We start from the raw sequence: 17,006 nt of genomic DNA on the forward strand, positions 1-17,006 counted from the left end.
AGTAGATTGACTCTTATGGATTGAATCACTGACAGTTTGTGACTGAGGCTGGGGGGCTGCCCCCCCCCCAATTCTCAGGTGAAGCACACAACCCTGTCCTGGCCCGTGAGATGCCCACAGATCAAACAGATTTTTAAAACTTTTGTTGCTGTTTCCCTGTGTTAGGTAGAATGAATTCCAAAGCAGCAAGTTCAAAATAAAATCAAACTTATTGTCATACTCAATGTTGAACACAGTTTCAGATACAGTTCTAGGTGCTGGAGGCCAAGATCTGCAATATGGAGGTAATATGCAGTTAATGAATATTAACTAGGGTTAATCAAAGTACTTTCTAATGTTATTTCAAAGTCATTTCAGAGGAGCAGCTTTAAAATATAAAATTTGAGATTTATTAAAGAAAATTGAGGCCATAATTAATCAGCTATTCTTAATATCACAGCAACTAGGTATTTTATAATATTCTTGGCAGTCACATTTTCTCTCATTTGCATTTCATTCTAAGAATAATTAGAGGTGATGAGCTGATGATAAACTATGTTCTTCCAGCTTCCAACAGAGCAAATTTATGCTTGGAGGCAACAGTGGCAAATACATCTGCTGTGAAAGGTCCCGAGTACAATGTGGCAAGAAGGCAGTTGTCAAGGCATTTGCAGCCTTGCAAAACCACCTCAAAGAGGCAACATTTGACTCTGAAGCATTTTGCTGAAAATACCTGTAAGCCTTATCAGATGAGGCCTGCATGTGTAATACTGTAGAAACAAGACTCTCTGCACATAGATATAAAAAGAAGTGCTGGTGACATTACAGATAAGGCTTTCCTGTTTCCTGCAGGCCTTGTAAATTAAACTAGGTCAGAGCTAACATTAGTTACTTTATTATACAGACACTTGTGTGGCCTCTTATTCAAAGTGTGTGCAGCTGATGATAATGCCTCTTTTCTTGCATTTCTTCATATACGTATAGTTGAGACTGAAAAACCTCTGGAGAATTTGGAGTCCTCCGGAACCCTCCATTTATTTCAAGGAGGCCTGCATAGAAGGTCTTCCTAGAGGCACCTTAGGATGCTTATGGTTCACTGAAAATAGAATATTAATATTTCTGAGTGTTGAAATTATTTGGTTAATATCCACCTGAAAATCCCAACTAGGGTGGACGCACTGACTCAATGGGATTTACAGTGGGGTCTTGACTTAAGAACAGCTCAAGTTAAGAACATTTTGACTTAAGAACCACTCTCATAGGAAAATATTGACTTGACTTACATACTTAGATTTGAGTTAAGAACTGAAAAAAACCACGTGGGAGGCAGGGAAAGTGCAAAAAGTGAACTTTCAGTTAACTGTTGGCCAGTGAAAAGGGTGCCTGTCTGCTTCCTCACTCCTCCCAGCGTTTAGAGAGTGGATTGGGAGACAGTCTTCAGACTGCCTGGTACTGTACTGCCTGGACTGTATTTTCCCTGCCTTCCCTGAACCTTTCTTGACCTAAGAAAAAAAGAAACAAAATATCCCCCTCTAGTGGTTGAAGGCGGAATAGCAGCTTCCCATTAGTTTCTATGGACGGAAAAGAGCAGATACGGATCAAATGGTTTTCAATGCATTCCTATGGGAAATGCAGATTTGACCTGAGAACTTTTTGACTTGAGAACCACCTTCCAATACGGATTAAGTTCTCAAGTCAAGACCCCACTGTACGTAAGTTTTGACTTCCCATTCAACAATTGTCGTTTTGATTCAGTAAATCTGCTCTTAGCTGGGGCTAACAATAGGATGTTAACCTTTGTTTCTTTGTTAAAATCACATTTGTTTAATGATTTTCATATACTGCAACATTTAGGATTTTAAACAGTAAAATAATCAAGATAATATAGGAAGTTGCAATAATACATCTTTCATAATATGATGTAGATTTCAGAACAAAAAAAAACCCCATCCTTACAAAAAATAAGCTGAGCACAGATATTTTGTGGTGTTTGTTTGGGCCCACTTTTCTATGCTCTCTTCTTGTGACTGCATTCACATTTTGAATGAGCTGTTTAATTAATTCTGATATTAGATTCTAGGGCAAAATTAAAGACAGTTTTGATGCATGTTGTTTTTTTCAGAATTAACTGCTTCCCATCAAATATTGTACCTCATGTGACTCAGAGTATCGTGCCTGTGGAACTTTTTAAAAAAGAGTTTGCAAATCAAAAGGGAAAAACAGAGGATGTGGTTAGAAGTTCTTTTTGTGTGGTGACAAAAATCTTCCAGTAAATCCATGTCAGATGATTATTATCTACTAACCACATTACAATTAATACCTAAATAACTGCAAGCAAATTAACCATCCAAGTAGATAAATGGATGGTAGAAAGAGAGGCGGTTGGTACCTAAATGTTTGAGATATGACAGAATCTAGCTAATTTTGCACTGGAGATTCCCCACCCCCCAGAGCTGCTGCACCAGTTCACTGTAAGATTACTTTCAGCATTGCTGCAGTTTCAACAACTTGTAATTTTTAGCATTGTAGTTTAAGTTATTCCATGTACTTTCAGTAGTCAAATTTTTAAGAGTGATGTTTCTTCTGTGCTGTTTCTTTGGCTCACCACAAAGCAGCTTGCTCTGTTCTTAATGAAGAAGTCACAAATAAGACCCTCTTTGGGGGGCATGATCCTTCATAGTATGTGTAAGTTTCCACACTCTTTTTCTCCTTCACTAAACCATACATAAGCATGCTTCAGTCTCTAGAGACTATGGTAACATGCTCTGTATGGAGGACTTGGAACAGCGTCTAGTGTTTTGACGCTGTACACGAAGCTGGAATGTCCTCTCCAGGGCATGAAGCCTGGGTAAAATAATATGGAGGATAGGCTGTTACCCAACCAGCAAATCTTCCCTTTCCACATCACTGAAACAATCCAGTGGAAAGGCAAAAGCCAATACAACTGGTTTCAGCGACATTGCAGCAGTTGACTGAATGACACGAACTGCCTCCAGGACTCCAGCTCCAGATTTTGCCTCAAGGGTAACTCCTGAAGCCTTTTCCATCAGTGGATATAGCCACAAGGCAGTGGAGGTTTGAAATCGGAGTTTTCCTTCTCCTAGATGGGCTGCCTTCCAGGGCTGAATGAGTCCCACCTACCTGACCTGCTCCCTCATGGCATGGAGGCTGACGGTGGCGCCTCAGTGGGGGTTTGAAATCTGAGTTTTCCTTCTCCTAGATGGGCTGCCTTCCAGGGCTGACGAGTCCAACCTACCCGGCTTCACTAAACCACAGTAGGAGGAAGAACTGTTCTCTCTCTGGCAGCTGTGCTTAGCAAACCTCATTCTAGGAACCTGCATGCAAAACAAAGAAGGCTTTCACGGCTGGATCCAGTCCTCTGAAGATGCCGGCCACAGAGACTGGCAAAATGTCAGGAAGAACAAACTTCAGAACACAGCCAAAGAGCCTGAAAAACCCACAACAGCCATCAAGTCTTGCTGTTGCTGAGCTCATAAACATTCAACACTGCCCTCCTTTTCACCAATTGAGGATGGAGGAAGAATAGTGTTACTGTAGATTAGCCTTTCAAAGGATGGGGACATTGTCTGTACTGTAGCCTCAGTGGTGCCTCGCTAGACGATGATAATCTACAGACTGATCCATAGTAGTTTCCCCTTTGATCCTAAATATTTATGATCAGTGGGAAGAAATTTATAATTATGTGTGAGCTAAAACTATACAGGGGTTATAAAGAATAACTGTCTACTGCAGTTTCATCCTTTTTTGACAGGGAGTTTTAATTCATTTTTGTGTTTTGATTTTGAAGAAACCAGAGTGAGAGGTTTTATCCTATGGTGGTCATCAAAAGTTGAGGAATAACTTGGGTCATCATGACCCTCGACACCTTGTTGAATGTGTAATAAAAACAAAGCAGAGGAAAACATGACAAAAACGTCATTATGTCTGATAGACTTATTTCAGCGTGAGCATTAATAGGTTGCAGTTCACTTCTATGAACTCTTGAGGACTAGGATTCATTTATCTCATGATTTCTGTCCCACATTTGGAAGTCATGGAAGCTACTGGAGCTCGCTATTAGCTCTATGAAGGTGAATTTCACCTGTTCTATCTAGTGGAAGGCTACTTCCACCTGTTCTATCTTATTCAGTTCTGCTGCCATCAGAAAAAGGAGCTCCACCTATTTGGGCCTAAGCCTATAAGTCCCACCTATGGAAATGTCCATGCCTGATGTATGGATGCATCAATATTAATGGCTCCTTCTTTGCCTATATATCCAATGTAACTAATCCATGATGGACACCTGTGTTGTTGTATACTGTAGTACCTTTAGCCCCATTAGAGTAAAAGGGGAAATAACATAAATCAATTTAACACTGAACTGTTAACTCCTTGCAGGAGATGAACTAAGCTTTTTTTCCTTCATTTTGTTCCATTATAATTCAGCTAAATGATGATTGAATGATGGAGATACAGTATCTTAATCTAAACTTACAGTACAAATTTTCTAATCAGTTAAAACATTCCACCGTCCCTTTGTGCAGGAAATTCACTGGTGTTTGTACGATGTTTTGCATGGTTTTATTAATCCTTAGTAAATATAGGAAGTCTGAAGCATATTTTATATGACTTGGAGAAGAAAGAACATGAACTGAGTTGCAGTGTTCAGATCAGTCTGGTTGCTTGATTAAGCTTAGTGGGCCTACTTTTCAATAAAAAGAACAACATGCTTAACTGTTATAATGCACTAATGACAGAATCCTACTGCTGAGTTGCATTTGCAGAAAGGCACTCGTGTGTGTTTTGGCAGAAGATTGTTGCTGGTTAACAAGGTGTTGGTTGTGCTCCTGGGAACATGCCTGATCGTATGTGCCTGAAAATGCAAGTATGACCTTGTTAAGGGAGGAGCAATTTTCTGCCAAGACTTGCACAGTTTCTAGTACACAAACAGAAACTGACAATAGGATTCTCCCCAATGATTATTAGGACCTCAGTGTAAGGGAAATGGATGTAGGCCTGTCACAAGGCAAACAAGATGGATACAATATGAAGCAGGAGGGCTTAGCTTATAAAGGCTTGGAAAATTCTGTGTTTACTGAAGTTGATTGAGAATTTTCAGATGAAGAAATGCATTTTAGAGGAAAACATAACTTCAATGGAAACATGGTTGAAAACTGTCACTCAGATGAAACCTTACCATTTTTATGACCTGCTTATGAGTCAGGTTCATAAACATCTACAGCTGTAGGCTATCAGGCAAAATCCAAAGAGACAAAACAAAAAGACAAAAACATGTGGCACCTTAACAACTATTATATTTTAATCTAGGTTTTCGAGGACACATGTCCATGGAAGCTTACATTAAAATATACTAGTCTTTAATATGCCACATGGTTTTGTCTTTTTGTTTTGTTTTATTTTGTTTGTCTGGATTTTGCCTGATATGCTTGCACAGACTGGCATGGCTACATCTTCTAAAGTTGTAGGTTATTCAGCTCAGCAGGGGACTAACTTTCCCCACACCTTTGTTTCCTTTTCCTTTTCAGTAGAAGTGTGTAAGCAAATGGGCTCAGCTTCCACAATTCTTTTACCCTGGACAGACAGTGCAAGTGGGTTACTCTTCTTTGTCTCGGTAAACATGTTATAGTCTTAGTTGTTTGCCGGACTGTCGCCCAACAATCTCCAATTATTTGCAAAATACTGTGTGACAGGCAACATGATCAGCCTTTTATTTACTTTTTTTTTTTTTTTTTTAAATCCCTTTTACAGATTTACAATCCACTATATAAGTGATTTGAGGAAAGGACGATCCAATAATGTATAAAATAAATTTTTCCCATTTTTGGACTCCAAGTTTGAAACCTCTGTGGAATCAGCTCCACAAAAGTCCTTCACTCTACATTTTTCTTCTTAAATACCAGCCTCTGATAGGCAAGCTGCAACATCAGCATTAGTACTTGTTAGGCTTGCAGACTTTCTCCTCCAAAGATCCTAAGCAAAGATTTACTCATTTTTTTACTCATTCTTTAATCATTTAGGATTGCATGTGGCATGTTTGTGGTGCATAAAACTGCCACTGACCTTTTTTTTTTAAAATGAAGGTTGCCAAACCCCAGCAAGTTTGGGGCTGTTTTGGGCATGGGGTTGTTTATAAGCCCTGCTATATTCACTGCAGCACTCAACCCCAGGTGATATAAAGCATGCAAAAAAGAACTTTCTGTCAGTTTTATTATTTCTAAAAAGGTTCCCCTTGAAGGAGAAGAGTGACCTTGTTCTGCTGAGCTGACATGTGCCATTGAATTAATGGCTGAGCTTTGCTTTAGGGAAGCTTGCAGAAACAGTTACAACGCTCATGGCTGAGTTTGCTGTGCACATTAATCAGGTAAACCAAAATGATGCATCAAACACTCATTTAAAAGTAGTAAAACCCCACCACCACCGCACATACACTAAAAAAAAAAACTTCCTAAGAATTAGTGTACTGTTGGTCATTGCATATGGTCAAGGACATTGCTGATGGATGTAGTAAAACATGGGAGGGGGTTGTTGTTGAAACTTTTGTTTATATCCAGTTGCTAAACAGGCGAAAGAAGAAAGTTAGATATAATGGGAACAGGTTAAGACCTTTATTTAATACACCCTTTATCTCCTACACCATATTTGCTCTAATTCCCATGACCATAAAATTGTTTGACATTATGATTCATAACAATGTGGTGACATTGATAACAAGGAGCTAAAGAGTTTGAGTACAATTTCATTGAAGAGAAAAGAAACTTCCACCATTAATTTAATAGTTTCAAACTAGGCAACAAGTTTCTCTCACTGACAATGCTTTTTAAATGGTCTTTGAATGAGTCCTGTGTGAATGTAATAGTACGTAAGGACTCAACAAGTTCTCATCCAGTCCATTTTGTGCAGATCATTAACTGCAAGTCGCATTTGTCTGAAGGTTCAAATGCCAAACTTGAGATGATCTCTATACAAAGACTGTTTAAAGACAAGCTGTGTGTGTATGCACATGTGTGTATGTGAGTGCATGTGTGGGGGTGTGTACCAAGACGATGCCCCCCCCCAACTTGGAATTAAGAAGGAATGCAAAGGAGGGAACATTATTTTTGCCTTGATGTGGAATGAAACATAGAAATTTTGGCATGTCAGGACACATTACTAAAACAAGCAAGCAACCCACTGCATGAGGGGTTGAGGCAATATTGGGTCCATTATAGGCTGGGATGTAATCCAGAAGGTCTCATGTATGGAGCATGAGGCCAGGATGGGATTCAAAAATATGGAACATGAACACCCCAGCCTCCCATATTATCCCAACTTCTCTCGTGTAGGGTTCAGCCACAGCAGAGTGGTAAATCATGATACTATATCCCATGATTCACACAGATTATAAGATACAGTAGCTGTGTGTCGTAGTTTAGGTCAGCCCTTTATTTACAGAGCTGTCAGAGTGCAGTCCTCTGTCTAAAGTCATCATCTCTCTGATTGTAATGTTACACAAATAACTGTCCTCTTTTTTTAGAAGCTTGCAAGTGGCTATTCTCACTGTCCCATAGCTGAAGAAGGAAGAAGGGGATACAACTAAGTACAAACAGACTTCTGATTCTGGCCTGTCAATTGCACACCTGCTTCTATACACAGTGCCAAATTCATGAGCACCAAGCAGTCTTCCTCCCCCACCCCACCTTCATTTATCCCAATGGACCATCATCAGAAAGATTTGGGGGATTTAAAGGGAGCATGTTGGCCCTCTAAGGCCTTGCTCCTACTTAATGAGTGTAAGCAAACCTTTCCTTCTTCTGCGGCACATTTTATGTTGAGGGAGGTTAATTTGCTTAATGTAGCCATTCTGCCAAAAGGAATCACTTAATTTTATGGGATTCTGAATACCAGTGTCAAAATCAATGGTCTATTCTCTTCCAAGAGACTTACATTTGCTTTAAAAGCTTTCCTAAAATGGGAAATAAGGCTTGGTTTTACATTCATGGCTTTCCCAAGAACAAACTCATTGAAACTAATGTGGTATATGTGCATGTGTGTGTGTGCACGTGCATATAATAATAATAATAATAATAATAATAATAATATAATTTATTGTCATTGTATACATACACACACATGGGAGAATAAGATCTCCCCGCAAACCCACGAGCCTCTGGCTGCTGAGAATGTTTTTCTATGTTGTTGTCATGGGTCTGAACGTATTTTAAAAGGTGGCCGCTGTATTGATTACTTAATGGGGGAAAGTTAGGGCATAGAATTGCTGAACTAGCCCTGGTTAATACTTTCTTATGCGCCAAACCCATTATCCCAAATGGTGGAAACTCTCCTGAAATTCCTATTAATGTTTAATAAGGACGGAGCAGCTCTAAGGCATATGACAAAATAGACCACGGCCCTTGTTCAGAAAGAATGTAAGATTGTGGTGAAGCTCTGAAGGAATTGCTGATGTTTCTGTGCTCTGGCTCTTTGTGAAAATAGCAATGCTAAGCATTATTTTTTTCCCTTTGGCTTCTCAGCCTCTCAGTATTACCTTGGCACTTGAGCAAAGAGATATTCATCGCAATGCTACTAAAAAGCACTGGATGTACAATTTGTAGCAGGGAAGGAGTCTGTTCTCAAGTTAACCAGGACTGCTGTGAACTGCAGCCTTCCTCTGTCCCACCCTGCATCTTTCCACAATGCTTTTTGGGCACAATCCACAGGGATTAAAAGTCAGCACAAAGTGTTAGTCCTGCCACATTCACAATCCTTTGAGCTGTGTGTTATATCATACTATTGAGTGATCTTTTGCCAAGATCTTGCTCGTTTTGTTAATGCAGAAAAATCTTTTTTTAATATTGCTTATTCTTCAAAGTAGGCATAATGGTCAGTGAGTCTAAGAGATACAGCCACACATCTGCTTCACTAAAGTCCTGCGTCAAATTGGGATGCATCAGGCCCATTCAGAACCAAGAATTCAGAAATTCCTAATCAAAGTAGATTGGCCAGAGTCAGATCAAATACAGAGAGGAAAGCTACATAATCTGTCCCATGGGCCACAAGGAGGTTCCAGAGGTATTGGTATGGCTCTCACGGGGGGGGGGGGGGGGAATCAACCAAAAAAAATCTTTCAGACAAAAAGTTTTGTTCTAAATTTTCTGCTCCTGGATGCTTCAGATTTTATTTTGTTCATTTATTCAATCGTGCATTATGCATTTTACCCTAGAAAATTAAAACAACAACAACAGACACTGCCTGTCCAGGCACCTCTTGTTTATTTTTTCTCCTGAAAGAAAAGAAAAAAGCCATTTTTGGTTCTCCATAAGCCATGGGTGGATGGGTGTGGATTTTGGCTTCCTAGCCCCTAAACCAGTGGTCCCCAACCTTGGGCCTCCAGATGTTCTTGGACTACAGCTCCCGGAAGCCATCACTACCACCTCTGCTGGCCAGGATTTCTGGGAGTTGAAGTCCAAGAACATCTGGAGGCCCAAGGTTGGGAACCACTGCCCTAAACCTTACACACCCTTATCTACTTTCAAGATTCAATTCAACCTTTAGCCCTCAATCCTGTGCATGCTCACCTGAGAGAAATCCCATTTGATTTCACTAGAGCTTATTTTGAGATAGGCATCCTTTGTACAGTAGCTCAAGGTCTCTGTCCACGTCCTGGTGAAGATGCAGGTGATAGTATCTTGCAGGGGCCATGTGTAGGCTGTATAATTTCAGATTGCAAGTCAGAGATTAAAAAAATTAAGATTCATACACAAGCACCATAGCCATGCCCTGCCAGAAATATATCTCATAGTTTTGTAGGCAAGGAGAAACAAATATGGTTTCTCATTCTTGTGCATCAGAATAAGACAGGTGAGAATTTACATCCTTAGCTGGGATTGATCCTAATTGCTTAGGCATGACAGTAGTTTCATGAAAGATGTATTGACAGGGCAAACCTTGGTTTCCTCTTTTCTCAGCCATGACTGAATTGCTTCAGTTCCATTTTAAAAATAGAAATTACATACTTCCAACCTTTACATTTGAGGGGAGTAATAAATCACAGTACAAATCCTATGCGAGTTTATTCCCAAATTAGTGCCAGTGAATCTGTATAGATTTACTCAGTAGTAAAATTGGGTTGATTTGCTGCACCAGATAAGGAATTATTGTTAACTTTCCTGAGTCTAGGGGATTAAAGTGGTCTACAATATAAAATAAACATTCAAAATAGAGCTGAAGCTATCAAGATTTGTCACCAAGTGATAGTGAACAAATGTCAATGTTATACTGTTCATAAATGGTCTATTACTGTTGCAACAACCATGTTTAGTTTTAAGAGGAATGTTAAAGAAGTGGGACCTAACACAGACAATAAATTTGTGATTTATGAGTAGGATAATAATAAGATGAGACACTTTCCAGAGTGGAAATTCTCCAGGGAAGCTATTTTGTAAAGCACACTGTTAATGTCAATTGCATGAACATCATTCTCAGAATCATCACTCCTGAACTTGAATGCACACTGGTCACCATGCATGCAACAGGAATGAACCTGGGATTTTAGTCATAAGACTCTTTTGGAAACAACCATAAAACACTTTAAGAACTAACAAGGGGTACATGAAAATATAACAAAGAAAGTTTGAATGTTAAGAGTAAAAAAATATTATGTGCACAAAAGCAATGGAAATATATGACGTAAATTTAAATATCGTTCTCAACTAAAGCCAACACATTGAATCATTGGAACCTACATAAGCATTGGATCTACTCTAGGTGGGAATAATAGTTGGATTGAGGTCATAATTTGTATCTTGGCTTCATCATCGCTTTAGGTACCATATGTATAAGAACCTAAATGTAAAAGATAGTAATGCTAGGAAACAATGATGAAAACAGGGAATAAAGAAGACCAAATATCAGATTGATTGACTCAATGAAGGGAAGCCATGACTTTGAGTTTGCAAAGTGTGTGTAGTGCTGTTAATGACAGAACTTTCTGGAAGTCCCTAATTCACAGGGTCGCTATCACTAGGACTTAAATTGATAGCACACAGCAACACAGATCTGAGTGCTTCATCAACAACGTACTTATCCATGAACATATGACAAATATTAATATAGGAAATTGTCTTGCTTAGAATGTTTATTTTATGTGCCAAATGGGACACAGGGCAGAGCAGAACATTTGAATCAACTAATTTGGAAAAAAAGAAATTGTCACAATGTATAAACATTTCTTTCTTTCTTTTTGATAGAGAACAAGCAGCTTTGGGAACTTTGACCATCGTGGACATCATTCGGTATCAAAACAAGAAGATTCACCTGAGGTCTGTACCGTGTATTGTCATTAAAAAAAGTCACCATCCCCTTTATGCATGCGCAAATCCCAGTATGCAAAACATAGTAATGGTTGATCCAGATGAGTAAGCAGAATTTGTACAAACTGTCTGTTTTTACTATACAATATATGAAGTCATAGCCAGCACAACTTTAAAGGGGGCAGCCCCATCTTTTTCCATAGATAAGGAGAAAGATGGGAGTTTCCCCACTGCTGACAAAGGAATGCAAGTGGCAAGTTATGCTGAACACTGCATGAAACTCTCTGTTCTCCAAGTGTCTTGGAAATGCAATGCAACAGCAAGGAGATATCTTTTATTTCACTAGTTGTTTTCATTTGTCATATTATCCAAGCACAGAAAAAGGACAGATCTGCTTCCAGGGGCAAAAATAGATAAATAAAAATTACAAATACAAATATTAAAAATTGTACTTACTGGTAATGAGCAAGCAATGGCATTTGTATGTTCTTTCTGTTGAAACTCTTGCATACTCAATTGACTATGAATAAGTAGATGTTTGGGTGGTGAAAGCAATGGCTTGCCAAGTGAACCATCATTTTAACTGCAATGAGTGAACAGTCCCAAATAAACTCTATCCAAGCAGCCTTAGGAAGTTTGTGGAAGGAAGTGCCTCATTGCCCCTCAGCTCTGGGTTGAGGCATTTTGCAAGCCTGCTTTGCCCATAAGCCTCCTATGCAAACAGTTCCTTGCATTTAAAAAAAAAACCTGTATCTTTTTTTTAAAAAATAGACATGCGAAGTGGATGGTGTAAATGATGGTGCAGAATCCGGACATAACAAATCACCCCATAATGGAGGGACCATTGGAAAGAAGATGAGGGCCATTTCCATGACCATGAAGAAAAAGATGGGCAAAAAGTACATCAAGGCACTTTCAGAGGACATGGTAAATAGAGAAAAAAGTAGTGATTGTCATAAATGTGATTGTCATCATTGCTTGTGGGGTTTTTTGGTTCTGCTCTCTGGAATCTCTCTTGAGTATTACACACAGTGTCGTTCTCAAGGGTGGAGAGGCTGGGAACTGGGTAAGATTCATAAGGAATGGATGATGAATGGATTAAGGGAACCTAATTTGGATTCACCATGTTCCATTTACTTCAGAATGCATTCATGAGATGAAGCAATAATATATAGGGAGCTTGGAGGGAAGGAAGCCAAAGGGGTTGCTACAGACAGATTCTTCTGGGCTCCAACGAAGGAGATAGAATGAGACAAAAGAGGGCATGAGTGGTGAGCCTGGCAAAAACTGCTAGAGGTTGTGAACCAGTGGACAGCATGGCTGTAGTGAATAGCAGGTAGGGCCAGAGTCACTCTATGTTCTTTGCAGCCATTCTTTCTTACATCACATATAAATAAATTCCCACTCTTTCCAAATGTGTCTTTCCCCCCTTCTTTTCCCCATTTTTCCTTGTTTTATCTAGCTGGCCAATCTCCCTCTCTATTTTCCTCTTTATCTATTTTATCTATTTTCCCTCTTTCTCCCTCTTCTCCACTTCTCTCTCTTTTTTCCCTCTTCTCCTCAGATGCCTTCTTCCTAAGCCCTCATCCTTATGCTGCCACAAGGCTTTCAAAAAGAGAGAGCTACCATTGGTACCAATGAGCATGGTAAAGCTTAGCTGTCACATTGCGATGGTGAGGCATTTAGAGGCATCCCAGTTTGGGAGACTGGAGTCAATTATTCTTTCCCCTCCTGCAGTGCTGCTGCTGAAGATCACCCCCTTGAGTGGTAACTTATCCCAAATTTTGTAAAGACTGATCATTGTGAGTAGCATTGTCAAAGAAAGAGATCATGGGTCTCATACATCAGTGGTCCCCAACCTTGGGCCTCCATATGTTCTTGAACTTCAACTCCCAGAAATCCTGGCCAGCAGAGCTGGTGGTGAAGGCTTCTGGGAGTTATAGTCCAAGAACAACTGGAGGCCCAAGGTTGTGGACCGCTGCCATACATGATCTACTGTGAGCTTCTGGTGCCCAACATACTGTATGTAATTGAGTCTGGTCAGGAACTCTGCCTGCTGAGGAGCAAGAATCAAGCATTTCACCCACCTTCAGCTTAAAGAGTCCCTACACAGAGAGAGGTGGTTAGTTCTAGACGGGACCAGCTCATGACCTACTCCAGGAGGTGTTTGATCTCCTGGAGCAGGTCACAAGAGCTTCTCCAGCCTTTCAAATCACTACTCTAGCTGCTTTTCTTACTATAACCATCCACCATGCATATGGAATTGTGCAGGGAGTGGGTGAGGGAAAACAGCTCAGTCATTTGAAGCAGCTGAAAAGTAATGATGCCCCTCTCATTTTCTACTCAAAATATTTCCTTTCTCCTAGGATAACTGTTAAAAACTTAGATTATACCACCTGAAGGTGCTAGAAAAAGCAAGCACTTGGCTTGTTCCATGTGTAGCCATGAAACCAGTAATTTTGATCCCCGGTAGCAAAAATGCACAGGGTGTAAGTTCAGCAGAACTCTACCTAGATATTATTTTACTTATTCTCTGACGCATTCCTTCTTATGAACAGATGCTCAGGCTGAAACCAAGCCTTCCTCCAGATTAAATGTTGAATAGTTGGCAGGCATAAATGATGAGGCAGATCTTTCAGCATTAAGGTATGTTCAGCAAAATGGTCCAATGGATTGTGACTTCTAAAAAAAATCATTAATGCCCTGGGAACTGCAGGAAAGGCTGTGAAAAGTGAAGAGGCAGGATTTGATGAAGGTACTAATGTATGCTGTGAAAAATTACAAAAGAATTGCAAAACCCTAGGAAAGTGGAAAAGAAAAGAGCAGCTGAATGTACATTAAAGTAATGAAATGCACCTTGGGAAAAAAATTAGTCCTTTTCGACTTATACATTGTTAGGTACTGAATATGCTATTACTGCCAAAGAAGAAAATTATGGAATCACTGTGCATACTTTCTGTAAATGTCAATTCAGGCCACTCAAGTCTTGAAAAAGCAACAATACAGTGATTATGTTTCAAGAGACAGAAAAGAATACTGTACATCATAATTCTCTTTACAAAGAGATGGTGCTTTCAGATCTCACGTTCTGTATGCAGGCTATTGCCAAGAAAAAAAGTGATAAAATGTGAATGTGTGCAAAAGAGATTGATAGGAGTCATCTCGAGTGTGGTCGGTTTTTCACACAAAGGACGTTTACATGGTTAGAATTGTTTCTAAAAGAAAAAAAGGATTGCCTGTGGCATAATCATTACTCAGGAGTGAGTCCCACTATGTTCAACATGGGTTACTCTTAGGTAATTATGCATAAGACAAAATCCATAACCACCTGGCATAAGCTGAAATGAGGGAATGGGCAATACTGCTTCATACTCCAGGTAGGATAGTGGTTTTGAAACATACACTCTTGAAATCGTATCACTTATAATGCAATCATCAGATCTAGTCCGGTGATAGACACCTTCTGTTGCAGTTCCAAAGGCGTGCTTCAGCAAGACAGTAAAAAAGATCCCAAACAGGGTCGGAGCGAGGACACAGCCCTGTTTCACTCTGCTTCAGATGTCAAAGGGATCTGATGTTGAGCCATCAAAAAATACAGTTCCCTTCATTTCCTCATGAAAGGACCTGATGATGTTAAGGAGTTGAGGTGGACATCCAATCTTGGGAAGTATTTTAAAAAGGCCATCCCTGCTAACCACGTCAGAGGCCTTTGTGAGATCTATGAAGGCCACAAAGAGTGGCTGTTGTTGTTCCCTGCATTTCTCCTGCAACTGTCGGAGGAAAAATACCATGTCAGTGGTGGATCTATTAGCTTGAAATCCACACTGTATTTTTGGATAGATTCTGTCTGCAAACACCTGGATTCTCTTCAGTACAACACGGGCAAGCAGCTTCCCTAAAATGCTGAGAAGAGAGATGCCATGGTAATTATTGCAGTGGCCCCTGTCTCCTTTGTTCTTATGCAATGTGACAATGTTTGCATTCTTCATGTCCAGTGGTAATCCACCTTCCCTCCAACAAAGACGAAAGGCTTCATACAGCTCGGTGGGGATGATTTCTTTACAGCACTTCAGCACTTCAACAGGGATGTTATCCTTTCCAGGTGCCTTGCCGAAGGCCGCTTTTATTTCTGCTAAAGTTGGTTTGCTGTCCAACTCTTCCAAGACAGGCAGGCACTCAATATTATTTAATGCCTCTTCAGTTACTACATTCTCTCTGGAATATAGCTCAGAGTAGTGCTGCACCCAGTGTTCCATCTGCTGTGCTCCGTCCTGGATGATCACACCTGTAGTAGACTTCAAGGGAGCACATTTCTTCTGTATTGGACCTAAAGCCTGCTTGATACCATCATACATTCCCTTGATGTTACCTGTGTCCACTGCTATCTGTATCTGAGAGCAGAGCTGAAACCAATAATCGTTGGAACATATCCTGGCAGCCTGTTGGACTTTGCTATGAGCAAGTCAAAGAGCCTGCAAGTTGTACGCACTAGGACAGGCTTTGTATGCTGCTAGAGCTCTCCTCTTATCCTCGATGGCTGGCATCAACTCCTCCGAATGGGCTTCTAACCAGTCTGCTGTCTTTTTGGTCTTCTTGCTAAATGTGGACAAGGCAATGTTATAAACAGCATTCTTGAAATGTTCCCATCGTTCAGATGCATTTGCATCAGCCAGGCCTGGAAGGATTTCCTGAAGCACCTAGGCAAATTCCTCCACTTTTCTTTGATTGCAAATCTTGTTGATGCCAATACGTGGTCTTCCTTTCTTTTTATGTGATACACTAAATTGAGATTGAGTGCAAAGACCAAAGTCCAACTGAAATGCAGGCGGGACTTCTTCTTTGCCGATGATGCAGCTATTGTTGTCCACTCTGCTGAAGACCTCCAACAACTCATGAATCATTTTAGTAAGGCCTGCCAAGACTTTGGCTTAACAATCAGCCTGAAAAAAACACAAGTCATGGGCCAGGACTCACCTCCCTCTATTACCATCTCCACGCAAGAATTGGAGGTTGTTCATGACTTTGTGTACCTTGGCTCAACAATCTCTGACACTCTCTCCCTAGATGTTGAGCTGGATAAACGCATTGGCAAAGTAGCTATCATGTTCTCTAGACTCACAAAGAGAGTACAGCTTAATCAGAAGCTGATGGCATATAACAAGATCGAGGTCTATAGAGCCTGTGTCCTCAGCACACTCCTGTACTGCAGTGAGTCCTGGATCCTTTGTGCATGGCAGGAGAGCAAGCTGAACACATTCCATATGCATTGTCTCCAACACATTTTTGGTATCATCTGGCAGGACAAAGTTCCAAATAGAGTAGTCCTAGAATGAGCTGGAATTTTTAGCGTGTATACATTACTGAAACAGCGACGTCTACATTTGCTTGGCATGTTGTGAGAATGGCTGATGGTTGGATTCCAAAAGATCTCCTGTATAGAGAATTAGTGCAGGGAAATCGCCCCAGAGGGAGACCGCAGCTGCGATACAAGGATATCTGCAAACGGGATCTGAAGGCCTTAGGAATGGACCTCAACAGATGGGAAACCTTGACATCTGAGCATTTAGCCTGGAGGCAGGCAGTGCATCATGGCCTCTCCCAATTTCAAGAGACCCTTCTCCAGAAGGCCGAGGCAAAGAGGCTGTCTTGAAACCAGCAAAATCAGGGAGCTGGACAGGGGACAGATTGTATTTGTCTTCAGTGTGGAAGGGATTGTCA

The 17,006-nt window shown here is 40.4% G+C and overlaps 1 protein-coding gene across 5 annotated transcripts in view; it reads left to right on the forward strand.

Moving 5' to 3' along the window:
• SAMSN1 (SAM domain, SH3 domain and nuclear localization signals 1) overlaps nucleotides 1-17,006 on the forward strand; it is a 218,261-nt gene that overhangs the window by 169,654 nt on the left and 31,601 nt on the right. For all 5 annotated transcript variants that reach the window (XM_072994045.2, XM_072994044.2, XM_020785462.3 and 2 more), the window contains 2 exons: nucleotides 11,226-11,297; nucleotides 12,060-12,215. In XM_072994045.2, the coding sequence (XP_072850146.2) occupies nucleotides 11,226-11,297; nucleotides 12,060-12,215 (228 nt within the window). The remainder of the gene's footprint in view (nucleotides 1-11,225; nucleotides 11,298-12,059; nucleotides 12,216-17,006) is intronic.

The sequence above is a fragment of the Pogona vitticeps genome, chromosome 3, assembly GCF_051106095.1.
Source record: "Pogona vitticeps strain Pit_001003342236 chromosome 3, PviZW2.1, whole genome shotgun sequence".
NCBI lineage: Eukaryota > Metazoa > Chordata > Lepidosauria > Squamata > Agamidae > Pogona > Pogona vitticeps.